At 40.3% G+C, this 13499-nt stretch overlaps 1 protein-coding gene across 2 annotated transcripts in view; it reads right to left on the minus strand.

The window, feature by feature from the left end:
* The window catches only part of MOB1B (MOB kinase activator 1B), a 62223-nt gene extending 49684 nt beyond the window's left edge, over window positions 1-12539 (minus strand). The window contains exon 1 of one of the 2 annotated variants that reach the window (XM_087864097.1): window positions 12406-12539. Coding sequence is in view for 1 of the 2 variants with exons in the window: in XM_045789253.2 (XP_045645209.1) it covers window positions 12167-12180 (14 nt within the window). In the remaining variant the exon portion in view is untranslated. Of the gene's footprint in view, window positions 1-12166 lie in introns of both variants that reach the window. The other variant, XM_045789253.2, reaches the window with a different exon arrangement.
* Between the last annotated feature and the right edge of the window lie 960 nt (window positions 12540-13499).

Below are 13499 nucleotides of genomic sequence, written 5' to 3' on the forward strand. Positions count from 1 at the left end.
AGAATCTATAAGGCATTTTTACAGCTCCAAGTATGCCATCTGCCTCCCAAACATACTCATTATTTGCATTATCAGTTTATTATCTGCATTAAAATATCAGAAAGATAACAAAGAAATCCAATTAAAGTTAAATATTTCATTTTGTAAAATTCCCCTTTACAGACTATTATTTGCACAGATCTTGGAGAAAATTAATATTTTCCTAATAAGTTATTAATATTTTAAAATTAATGTTGTGACCGTTAAACACATTTATCAACAAAAAATGTTTAATTATATTCTATTATTTTTATATGACTGTTAATTTTTACATTTCAATTATTTCAAAGAGCTCCATTATAAATTATTACATAAAATATATTATTTTACCCTTTCAAAATAAAAAAGTAAAAAGATTGATGGTAATGGAAGCAAGTACCCTAACTATTTTGTTACAAATAAAGGGGATGGGGCACCTGGGTGGCTCAGTCAGTTAAGTGTCTGACTTCAGCTTGGGTCATGATCCCAGGGTACTGGGATCGAGCCCCACGTTGGGCTCTCTGCTCAGTGGGAAGCCTGCTTCTCCCTCTACCACTCCCCCTGCTTGTGTTCCCTCTCTTGCTGTGTCTCTCTTTGTCAAATAAATAAAATAAGAAAGAAAGAAAGAAAGAAAGAAAGAAAGAAAGAAAGAAAGAAAGAAAGAAAGAAAGAAAGAAAGAAAGTGGAAGACAAATTCTTTGGTAGAATCTTTACCATTAACTTGTATACTTTGGGGGCGCCTGGGTGGCTCAGACGGTTAAGCATCTGACTCTTGATCTCAGCCCAGGTCTTGATCTCAGGGTCATGAGTTCAAGACCCACACTGAGCTCCACACTGGGTATGGAGCCTACTTAAAAAAAATTTTTTTTAATTAAAAATTAAAAAAAAACTTATTTACTCAGTATTAATATGAAAAGCCCAAGAAGCCAAGAAGTTTTCTTGATTATTATTCTTAAGTGCAATGGTGGTAGGGATGCAACGAAATGGGTACTCTCACTCATTGCTACTAGAACACAATTTACAGTGGCTGGTAGGAAATGTGCCTGGCATATATCAATCCTGAAACACAGATAAAACAAGAAGGTCTCTACAAAATTGTGAGATGATTTTCTTTTCTGAGTAGACACTGATGAAGGAGGGTACATGAGGCACCATCGGCCAAATGGGCCGGGTGGTAGCATCTGTCTCTGGGTTCTCTGAGGTGCAACAAAGCCTATGAGATGAAGATGACTGAAGGTCGTCCTGATGTTTTCCAGAAACCCCCAAAGGATGACTGTGATAAAACCACTAGGAGCACAACTACATGTAATGAGCATACAGGTAGCTGCAAATGAATATTCAAATCCATAACTACCATGGTTAAAATTCTTCATTGCCTCAAAGGCATGCAATTGGATGGAAAAATGAAGAATTGGTCAAGAAGACATGAATTGAAACAGATGATGAAAATTAGTATTTTATTTAACACTGATCACCTCACAATAAGTTATGTAGAAAAATACATGTTTGAATACTTGTAACTGCTGGGCAATAAAGTCTATTATCTTTAAAATATTTTTAAAAATTGTGAGATAAAGATCCAATAAACAGATGTTCCAAACCTTTCTGTGCATGGTAGCCACCTGTTTATATTTCCCAAGAAGTCTCCTGAAGGTCAAAATTAGAGCGGAATAAAAGCAATCACTCAAAGCTCCACCTACCACCATGAAAATACTTGAAAATGTCACTGATTTAAAAAAATTTTGTGTTACTGAGTATGCAATATATACTAGGCACTGTGCTAGGTGGTAGAGATTTAAAAACGGCTTTTGAAATTGCAAGATCACACATTCTGATGAAGCAGAAAGGCCTGAAAACTGACTGTACAGTATCTTTTTGATGAGGGCTATAATAAGGAATATGAAGGAATCTGAAATGGTATCCAACAAATTGAAAAGGGGGCACAGGGCAGGGGAAAAAGACTTGGCTCTTTAACTGAAGAAATGAGGGTGGGAAGAAGAAGGGCAGTCCAGCCAGAAAAACAGGAACAGCATTTACAAAGGCAGGGGGACTGGGGAGAAATACACGTTGAGAGAAATGCAAATCGAGCCACCTGGGTGGCCCAGTCCATTAAGCATGTGACTCTTGATTTCCGCTCAGGTCATGATCTCAGGGTTATGAAGTCCTGTGCTGTGCAGGGCTCCAGGAGCTGGGCAGGAAGCCTGCTTAGGATTCTCTCATCCCTTCTCCCTCTGCCCCTCCCCCTCCAAAAATAAAAAAGAAAATGAACAAAGAAATGCAAATAAAGTGGATGGGCTTTGTGGGGGAGGACATGGAAGGACCGCACAAATGAGGCTGCAGTGGTAAGCAAACACCTTATCACGGAGGCTCTCTATGCCTTGGGATTTTTGCCAACCACTGCCAGCATACTCTAGTCTCTTCCTGAAAAACCCAAGCGAACTGCAGGAAGAAAATGGTCCAAACATCCTGGGATATAAAACAGTGAAGAAACCCTACGAAACTTACAGTCCAGGAGGTGAGAAAAACCTTAATTAATAATTTAAATAATCACAGATGTGCAAAGACAACCAAGAGACCCAACCTCCTTGAGAGCAGTGAAAGAAAAAAAAAAAAACTCACTGACAAGTGTCCAAGATAGTAAGGCAGACTTTATTCAGGAACAATGAGACAGATATAGGAAACAGTGCAATGGGATTTTACACTGGGGGGTGGGGCATAGGTGGAGATTGGGTTCAAATCTAAATACAGCACGTGCAAGCAGGAATTACAGCAAGTGGGATCGGGGTATGGGGATGAGTAGACAGAAAATTACTAGGAGAAAACATCAGGGTTAGGAGGGTTCTGGCTAAACTGATCTAACGGGATTCTTGCTGAAGACAGGCAAGGGTGATGGGAGCAGGGTATGGGGATGAGTGGGCAGAAAATTACTAGGAGAAAACATCAGGGTTAGGAAGGTTCTGGCTAAACTGACCTAACGGGATTCTTGCTGAAGATAGGCGAGGGTGATGGGAGCAGGGTATGGGGATGAGTGCACAGAAAATTACTAGGAGAAAACATCAGGGTTAGGACAGTTCTGGCTAAACTGATCTAACCGGATTCTTGCTGAAGATAGGCCAGGGTGATCAAACATCACCTAAGGGACAGTGGAGGATGACCAAACTAAATCAGATACTGAAATTGGGGGAGGGGGCTTCTGGTTAAAGTGAACAAGCAGGGTTCCTGCTAAAAGTAAATTTTATAAGGAAGTGCACAGTTGAGCCTAGGAGAAGGTTCAAGAGCCTGACTAAAGTTTGGTCAAGCACTGAATCTGTCAGGGCCTCACAGAATGTTTCAAGAACAGAAGTAGTGTTATACTGAATCTCAAGGATTTTTCTTCTTTACCTTATTTTGAATCATTTAACTCAATATACAGGCATCATCCATTTGCTATTATCTAAAGCTTCTCAAACTTGAATGTGCTTTTCACCTAGGAATCTTATAATTCATTCTAATTTAAGGTTTCAGGACTGAAATCTTGCATTTCTAACATGCTCCTAGGTGATGCCAAAGCTTCACACTTGAAGGATCTAAAGTAGACTTATCAAGAGCTATAATTATGTAGGGATATTGATCTCCTCAGTCCTGGGGGTGACCTTCTGTCTCCAGAGAGCCAACAGCAGCCTTTCTTCCCAATGGTGTTATAAAATGACAGTAATACTTTTTTCTAAATGTTGAATGGCATTAAAAAATAATAATAATAAAGTTATCTCTAGAACCTATAGTTATCACTAAACAATACAGTCCCAAGACCCAAATTATGTTCCCACTTAAGCAAAAGCTAAGATCAATACATAATTGAGGGACATTTTGTTTCCCAAATATCTATGAACTTAGAATTATACTTTTTGTAATAGTTTGGCTATACCTGTAGTTTGGAAAACAACAACAACAACAACAACACAAAACTTTAATTTTGGTTCTTGATAACTTGTCATTTCCCAAATTGAAAACTGCTAGGTTGGGATACCTGGCTGGCTCAGTCAGTAGAGCTAGAACCCCATGTTGGAGGTAGAATTTAATTTAAAACAAACAAAAAACCTGACAAGTTTAACAAAGGATTGATTAAAGAGTTAAACAGGCTGACTGATAAGATCCCTATGGGAGTCCTTAACAATAGACTAGTGACAAAAGCATCAGTCCTCAAAACAATGATGTGCTCCAGTTGAGTAAATTCAGCTTTGTCAAACTGGTTTGTTGTTCACAATTCAAAAGTGAAATTTGTAAGAGCTGAAAATAAGAGGGTCAGCTGAATATTTGGCAGGATGTGGGGAAGAGTCAGGGAGAATGGAACCAGGCATATGTGAGTAAAAACTATAACCATGGGGAATTTTTAAACAAAGAATTATTTCAGTAGTTAAATCTAATGCTACAGAGCACTAACAAGCAAACAGATGCTCTACAGAGCAAAAAGGCCATGCTGCTGCTCCTCCATCTGGAACATGATCTAGGCACCAAGATACCAGAAAAGTTGCCCTAAAAGACTTTCACCACTACTGCTTCTACTTACTTATTCTATATTTACACTGAATATTAAGGAAGTATTTGGGTTTTTTTTTAAGATTTTATTTATTTGTTTGAGAGAGAGAGAATGCGCGCACAAGAAGGGGGAAGGGCAGGCAAAGGGAGAAGTAGGCTCCCTGCTGAGCAAGAACCAGGATGCGGGACTCCATTCTTCCTGGGGATTCTTCCTGGGATCATGACCTGAGCCAAAGGCAGCCACTTAACCGACTGAGCCACCTGGGCATCCCAAGAAAGTATTTGTTATACCATTATTTACTTCTACAAAGAAACACACAAAAAATATTTCTCTAATACCCAATACTACAACTACTGAACTATTCCCATCAAATTTCAATTTGAGAATAAAAGGATTTAGGCTGAAAGATAAAAAAAAAAAATAGTAGCAATGAAAGAGGATTCAAACTTTCCTTTATAAATAGTAAGGCCACTTGGCTAAGAAGTAAACTACTACCCAAATATTTGCTTACCTTCAAATTCCTGCTTTTAAGTTCTAATTGCAGAAAATCAAAGCAGCACTGATACATATGATTATAAACCTACAGAAATTGGCTATGATTTAAGTAATCAGAAACGATGAATATGTCAATAAAAAATAATAACAGCTACTAGCAATCATGACACTGCTGAGTTATCGATAATGAACTATGCTGTGCTTAACTAGAATTTATTGAGCTAGACCCTTTACATTCAGTATCTCTAATTCTCCCAACATTTCTGAGGTATTGATCCTAAACACAGGATTCACAGGGAAAAAATTAGACCAATGGCACACTCATACCATACACACTGGAGTGTCAGACTGCTTTCAACCGTAATAAGGCTGAAGCAGGGGCCCATACATGCTCAAGAGATATGGATGACACGCGGAGGCCCAAGCCACAACAAGAAGGGTGGCCAGGAAGGGTTAGGACAATGGCTATATACAGTGGTCTGAGTAAATACATATGTTGAGGACTATGGGAGCCTGGTTTCTCACTAACAAAGTGAAAAATATATAAAGGGAGAAGGCTAGGATGAACCCTGTCCTACTTGGCTCAGAACTGCAGGTATTAGCGTGAACTCATTCAATATATACATATAGAAAAAAAAGTCTATGTATGTAAATGTGTGTGGATATGTTGTTTTCCAGCACTGGGAGCAGAAATCTATCCGTAGTAATGAGCATACCTATCACCTACATTCTGTTTTCTAAATACTATTTTTCAATGAACAGAACCAACACCCTTAGAGAAATGACCATTTCCAGGGATAGGGCAGAGAAAGTGTAGGATAAACCTGGAACATCTGGTTGTGCCTTTCACAAAGCTAGGAGGTGCCCAGAAAAAGACAGAGTCCAGCAAAGAGACATAGAAGCCAGCTTGAATAGGACTCCCACTAGCCAAAACTGAGACATTATGAGCACCAAAATAATTAAGTATAGTTAATAGATTATAACTCATTAAATAAAATAGGTATCTAAGTACCCACACTGATAAATAAATAAATAAATAAATAAATAAATAAATAAATAGGAAGAGTAAGTTCTCAGTAAAAATGTCAAATAATAAATGTAGGGGCGCCTGGGTAGCACAGTAGTTGGGCGTCTGCCTTCGGCTCAGGGCGTGATCCCAGCGTTATGGGATCGAGCCCCACATCAGGCTCCTCCGCTATGAGCCTGCTTCTTCCTCTCCCACTCCCCCTGCTTGTGTTCCCTCTCTCGCTGGCTGTCTCTGTCAAATAAATAAATAAAAATCTTTTAAAAAAATAATAATAAATGTAAAAGCAATGACAAAATCAGAACATGGACAACCATCAAAATAATAATTTGGATGAGAAACATCAATGAACACTAAAACTAGTGGGTGAAAACAAAATGAGGAATGAGACAGTCTCACAGTCTCAAAAACTACTAATTACTAAGAGGAATAAAAATACAGTTACTTCACACTGGAAAATCTTTGTAGACACTTTAATCAAAGGATCACTTCCAATAATGGACAAACATACATTATATGCACCTGGTAAGAAGCTGTAAGATAAACACATAACACTTCTGTGATATTTTTGCCCAAAATGCATAACCAGGTCTAACCACAAGAAAACATGACAAACTCAAACTGAGGGATATTCTACAAAATGACTGGGCTATAATCCTCAAAAATATCAAGGTCCTGAAAGGCAAGGAAAAACTAAGGAAACATTTCAATTTGAAGAAGGTTGCAGAACAAAACTGAGTGTGATTCATGACTAGATCCTTCTGCTGAGGATAACATTATGGGAGCAACAGATGACACTAAATGGGGTCTCTGGATAAAAACTACGTAGGAATTCTTCATGCCATTCTTTGCAACTTTCCTAAAAATTTGAAAATCTTTCAAAATAAAATTTAAAAACTACTTTCCGCAAATGAACAGGTTTCACAGCTACATTTTTAACTAAACACTCTATAAAAGATGGCTTTAAGTTAGATAATTGATACAAAACAAAATGCAGTTTTGTACAGTTGAAACTAATACAATGCTATACATCAACTGTATTTCAATTTTTAAAAATGGCAATGTGGAAAGAAAAGGAGAGTTTAAAAAAAAGTTCTCTGTAGGACTTAATTCAACATTCCTAAAAGGTACCATTTTTTCATATTTTTCAAGTAACCCTATTCTAGCTATTCTACCCTAATATCTCCTAATCGAATATACAGCTGAAAAGATGTACTACACGTGCTTTTGTATATTAGAAAATCCAAAGGTACAAAAACTCTGCCACTATATAGAGGGGAAAAAAGTCAATAACGGTAAAAGTAATCACATAGTAATTATTTTGCATCTAGTAGTGTAAAGCAAAAGCAATCCTATATTAGAGACGAAAAGTAAATTAAAGCCATCCAAGTATCTACAATTCCCAAACTGTAGTTCTAAAAAGAAGACCATACTTACTCTACTCCCTCTACCCCCCGCCAAAAAGCATAACATATTAAATCAGGTTGTCAGACAACAAAACTGTTAACACTTGGTCAAAAGCCATTCAAAACGATGCTGCAGAATGATGTCTACTAACGTAAAAAATTCCCAAATGGAAAACCTGGTCTATATATGGTAGAAACATGGCAGAAAAGAATAGGAAACTGTATCACAAAATACAAATAACAGTTATTTCAGAAGGTGTAATGATTATGAGTGACTATTATTTTCTTCCTTTTCTTAGCACTATATTGTGATTTCTCCAACATGTGTATTATTTTTACATTAAAAATGGAAGTCAAAGATAATTCTAAACTATTATTTAAATTTAAAAGTTTATATTTTTTTCTTCCACCATTATATTCTTGGTGACTGTTAGCAAACAGTCCAGGAGTATGAAATATTAATACCTGGGAACAGGAGACTTCTCTTAAAACCAAGGCCTATTTGAATACTATCTTTTATTACAATTTTATCAATTATAGATACAACAGTATGACGCAGGATCCCTGGATCTAGACTGCTAGGATTCAGACCCCAGCTATATCACTGGCTACATAATTTTGAGCAAATTACTTAAACTCTCTTTGCCAGTTTCTTCACCTGTAAAATAGGGCTCCTGATAGTCACTGAACTGAGTTAATCATTTAAAACACTTAGTGCCTAGCACATGGTAAGTACTTAGCAAGATTTATTATTAATAACAATATTATTAACTTCCTTTGTAGGTGAAGATGCTGAAGCACTCAAGTCAGTCAACTCATTTGCCTTAAAACAAAGATGCCGGGATTATTTGGGGGGGGGGGTGGAAAGAGAGGTAGGAGAGGGAAACAGAGACAGACACGTATAAACACAGCTACATCTCCTTTCCTAAATTGCTATTTTTTAGAAAAGATAAATTTAAGTTACCTAGCATAATGCTCAATAAATATTTCCTTTTTTTCCCAACCTCTTTGTTTCCTCCTATACAGAAACAGATGTGGTTTATAGTCATTCACATCCCTAAACCACCTCTGCTCCAGACTTCCATTTTAAAGTTAACTACAAGTATTTGTTTTAACTCTGTTCCAACCAAGTAGCCCTACCTTAGGAAATAATACCTTGGTCTTTTCCAAGTCAAATATTTCTGAGAAATTCTATTGGTCAGAAGAGACTAGCAATTTCAAAATACTAGAAACATAGAGAACACTCAATATACTTTGAGTGAATGTTGAGGACTCACTCTGATCCTAAATTTCCCCGAATGTTATATGAACAGAATGCCAAGAGAGGAAAAACCCTAAGAGGTCTGTGTTCCGATTCAACCCAAACCAATAATTAGACCAGTAACCTGATGTCAGTGATTCTGCCATTTTACTAAGAGGCTGAGCAAGCTATGTTATGGATAGATTCCATCTAGCTCCACAATTCCACAGCCTCTTGGACAAACCTGAAAATGGACAATTCACAAGCAAGTTCGTATCTCTAGGATGTTTCCTCTGATTGAAATCTTCCAGTTCCCCACACCCTTTTGGAGAATCCCTGTCGTACATTCCATTAACTATCCATCACTTCTTTCATGAAGTCCTCCTCCAGCCTAAATAAAACAAATTGCTCCATGTTCTTTAGAGCCCCCATGATTGCACTGCATCTATTACAGACGACTATTTATAAACTGTCTACCACTCTGGAGTCCCACATCTTGCACAATGCTTAGCCCACAGCAGGTGCTGAGGATGTTTAAAGATTCGAGTCTACGAAGCTAAATTAGGTTCCTGTGAAGTTTCCCTATGTACATTTGGGAGTTTAGCTTATTAATTTGAAGATACACAAAGGCCAATTTGCAGCACAACCAAAGCTTTGTCCCAGTCATATCTACGTATGTCCTAGAAATTTATTCTGAGCATTTGTACAAAAGCTACAAAAGGTATCACTGCTGCTGATTATCTGGGCACCCTCTGGAGATTACCTAATCTACCTCATCTCCCTACCCAAAAAAACCTCTTTACCCTGCTCTACTTTGTTCCATGACGCCTACATCCTCCTACCATGCCATATAATTTACTGGTATTCAGTGTTTGTGGTCACTTACCAAAACATAAACTGAACTAATACAGGAATTTTTGTTGGTTTTGTTCATAAATGATACCCAATGCCTACATCAATGCCTGGCACATTAAATGATTTTTTTTTTTTAAGATTTTATTTATTTATTCGACAGAGATAGAGACAGCCAGCGAGAGAGGGAACACAAGCAGGGGGAGTGGGAGAGGAAGAAGCAGGCTCATAGCGGAAGAGCCTGATGTGGGGCTCGATCCCAGATCGCCGGGATCACGCCCTGAGCCGAAGGCAGACGCTTAACCGCTGTGCCACCCAGGCGCCCCTAAATGATTTTTTTTAATCAATAATTCTTTCCTTCTGTCTTAACGCCCTCAGGAGTTATGAGTCAGCACCTTCATAAACCTATCTCACACTGCCCTTGTTTCCTCAGCTCCATCCACTCACAGAAGCCTTACAAGTAGGCTTCCAAGAACTACAGGAAAATATTTATATTTATTCCCTAACCTGCAACTCTTAATCTCTCTGCTTACCTACCGGTAGAGAAATAATATTCAGGAAGCTATACCAAATAACATATAGATAAAATAACCAAAACTTTTTTCTTTCACGTCTGATAATAATTATTTCTATCTATGAGGTCTTCACTTTAGATATGAAAACTACTGGTGGACAAAAACCAAAACCAATAAGGTTGGATTTACTTTTTTGGATTGTCAAGCACAAGGTCTAAATATGTTGGGAATATATTAACTGCAACACAAGACCTGACTGAAAAATTGTGCTCTAAATAGTACAAACCCTCTAATGTGCTATATATATATACATTCGTTATGGCAAGATTTTTCTTATATAACTAGTATGCTTCAGGAGAAATGAACTTATCCACTGCATTTCTGTAACTCCTAAATACTGAGCCATGTAAAAATAGGATACTATTCTATTTGTATTCAGAAAATACCACCAAAACCTTCTCCATCCCCTAGTTTCAGCCAAATATGGTTCTTCCCTGCTTCATCCAATTTAGCTACGAGTTCCAAGAGACACAAGCCCATCAGCAGCAGTCATGGACATCATCTACATTGTTACTTTGAAGACAGTTTTTAAATTCTTGAAGAAATCAAACATCAGCAATGTAAAATACAGTCAAGATGAGAAACTTCAAGCTGAGATACCTGGATATCTTGATTCAATCTAAAATAGGAAACAAAGACTTTCACGAAGTCACCCAGTCCTCTCATCTAGCACTACCTATGTGACAAACCCAGAATCAACTTCTAGGATGAGCCTAAAAGATTTCACAAACTCACATGTGTTAGGAAGGGTAACACAAGCCAGGCCTCCAGTGCATATGAGAAACGTTAGCAATTCAGCCTGCCAGTTAGCCTGTGATCACTGTTTTGCCTGAATGCTCGAGAAAGGATTAATATTCTACATCTGAGCACGTGAAATTAAGGGTTAATTACATTCTCAGGATCCAAGTGCCAATGTGATGACTAAAAATTACAGGTGGGGAAAGAAAAGAATAGGAACAGAACTGCTATTGTTATTGTTGTTAAGAAAAATGCTATTCTGTCCACAACAGTAAAGGAATTGTATATGGTGTCCACAACAGTAAAGGAGTATATGGTGTGAGTTTCAATCTCTGAGTTTTTATGAGCTTTCTAACCACAGATTAAACACAGGTGAATCACAACGAAGCTTTCAAAAGAGGAATTCCATGGGTGTAATGTCCTGTTTACTGACGACCTGAGGCTGTCTGCTGCCTCCATACCCCCATTTGGCCATCCCATCTTTCTGCCCATCCCCCCAAACTCGTCTACAATAAAGGTAAGTAAATGAAATAATGACCAGTCCTAAATGTGAAGTTAAGTTGGCATTTACAAATGATTTGCAAAACAACTCCCCAGCGGACCTAATCCACCCCGGGGCACACTACTCAGACTACCCGGTGGTTGTCTAAAAAGATAAAGCCCGTACTTCTCAGGGGAGCCCACTGGGAGAAAGGGCACCTCTGGGAAGCAAGGAGCTGCTCCAGACCCCAAGACCCTGGGCTGTCACCATGGGATCCCGACTCGAAAGCAGCCTCATTACATCCTGTGGATATAACACCCCAACTTTCCACTCCTAAAACCTAAGAGGGAAGTTAAAAGGGTGCTGGGGTGACTGGGGAAAATACAACGCCCGATCTTCTATGCTTGGGACCCAGAAAAATGCAATAGACAAGCGAAACTGAGACAGGGCTACCGAGCACGCGACGCGTATGGGCCATAAGGGGGAGTGGGTGGTATCTATGCTGGGCGTCCAAACCCACAAACCCAAGAGAAAAGGAAGAGAAAGATCGGGGTGATGGAGAAATGCCGATCCAGGCACCGGGGTGTGTCGGGACTTGGGGTCCGGAAAGAAAGAGCCTCCCTGGGGGCTGGAGGGCTCCAACCGAGCTCGAAGCGAGTTGGGGAGGCGACAGCCGTTAGGCAGCGCCAGCGCACTGGGCAGGTTCCCAGAGACCTGCTCGATGGAAATGCCCGGCCGGGGCAGCGAGGGGCAAAGCGAGCTGGGGCCCGCGGCCCTGGTCTCCCGAACAAAGCCGGCACGCGCGGGGCCTGGCTACTCACAACAAGAAGCTCATGTCGGCCACAGCGTGGGCTGGGGGGTTCGGCGGTCTCTAGGCCTTGGGGCGGCGGCGGCGACTCCGGCGGCGGCCAAGGAAAAAGAGGGAAAGAGAAAAGGAGAGGAGGAGAGGAGGAGGAAGGGGAGCGCCGGCTGCTCGACGGCCACAACTTGTTTGGCTCTGCTAGTTCCAATGGCAGGCAGAGGGGGCGGAAGTGTGAAGCGCACGCCTTGAATCACTCACTGGGAGGGGAAGGAAAAGAAGGCGGGGAAAGGGCCACACGCCTGCTCCCCCGAGAACAGCCGCCAAGGCTGCGGAGCTGCTCGCCGCGCCTCCCTCTTCTCCTCCTCTTCTCATTCCTCCTCCTCCGTCCTCCTAGCCCCCCGTGGCCTGCTCCCCGCGAACTCTCGCGAGAGCGGCGCGCGCCCACCCTCCTCCTCCCGCTGTGGCCGCGGGTCCGCCAAGCTCTGGACATCTTTGCAGCCCCGGACAACGCCCCGCGAGTGCACTGGGGCCACCAGGCCAGTGAAAGCCAGTCCACCCAGTTGGGGGTCGTGGCAGAGCGCTCCGTACTGCTTAGCCGGGTTTCAGCAGTCAGGAAGGAAGTGGGCTTCAACCTCTGAAATGTCAGGGTTCTGCAGTGAGGGATGGAATTGCCACCAGAGTTCTGCCTGCTGTAAGTGTTCAGCAAAGGATGATGAAAGGTTATGGAGTCTCTTTGCTAGTATATAAAAACAGGAGGAAGTTTAACGTGTTTGGAATGGTTTGGTGTGGTTCGGCCAGAAGAGAGAAAGGAATCTAAATGGGTTTTCAAGCTCCCTGTCATTTATGGTTGTATCTTAAAACCCTGAACTAGGAGAGGTCAGGGTGCGTCATTCTTTCAGCAGGCAAGTTGGGCTGTCATCAGTAGCTGGCAAAACTGCTGTAGTGACATATTCAAGGTATGTGGAGCATTCTTAAATAGATTATAAAGCCTGGCCCTGAACCCCTTAACTCTGAAATGCAAGGCTCTCTATAAGGGGGATTGAATCAGTTTTGTGCCTCTAGAATGTTTTGTGCAGCAAAAAGCCCAATGGTTATAATGGTCTTGGGCCCCATAGATGCTTAATCAGCATTGCCACTGATGAGCAGCCTACCACATATCAATTTGAGTACCCATTTATTTTACACAAGAGATGTCCATCTTCTTTATTCACAACACAAATCAAATCCACAAGTAAGTTTTCAAAGTATCTGAACAAAACTTAAATAATATACAGCTATAAACTCACCTTGGGTTGAGTTACTTGGAAGAAGTACCAATATGAAATATATTCTGTTGAGTTTGTGCACTATTA

Source organism: Ursus americanus, chromosome 8 (genome assembly GCF_024610735.1).
Source record: "Ursus americanus isolate L20-20 chromosome 8, mUrsAme1.1.p, whole genome shotgun sequence".
In the NCBI taxonomy this organism is placed as follows: domain Eukaryota; kingdom Metazoa; phylum Chordata; class Mammalia; order Carnivora; family Ursidae; genus Ursus; species Ursus americanus.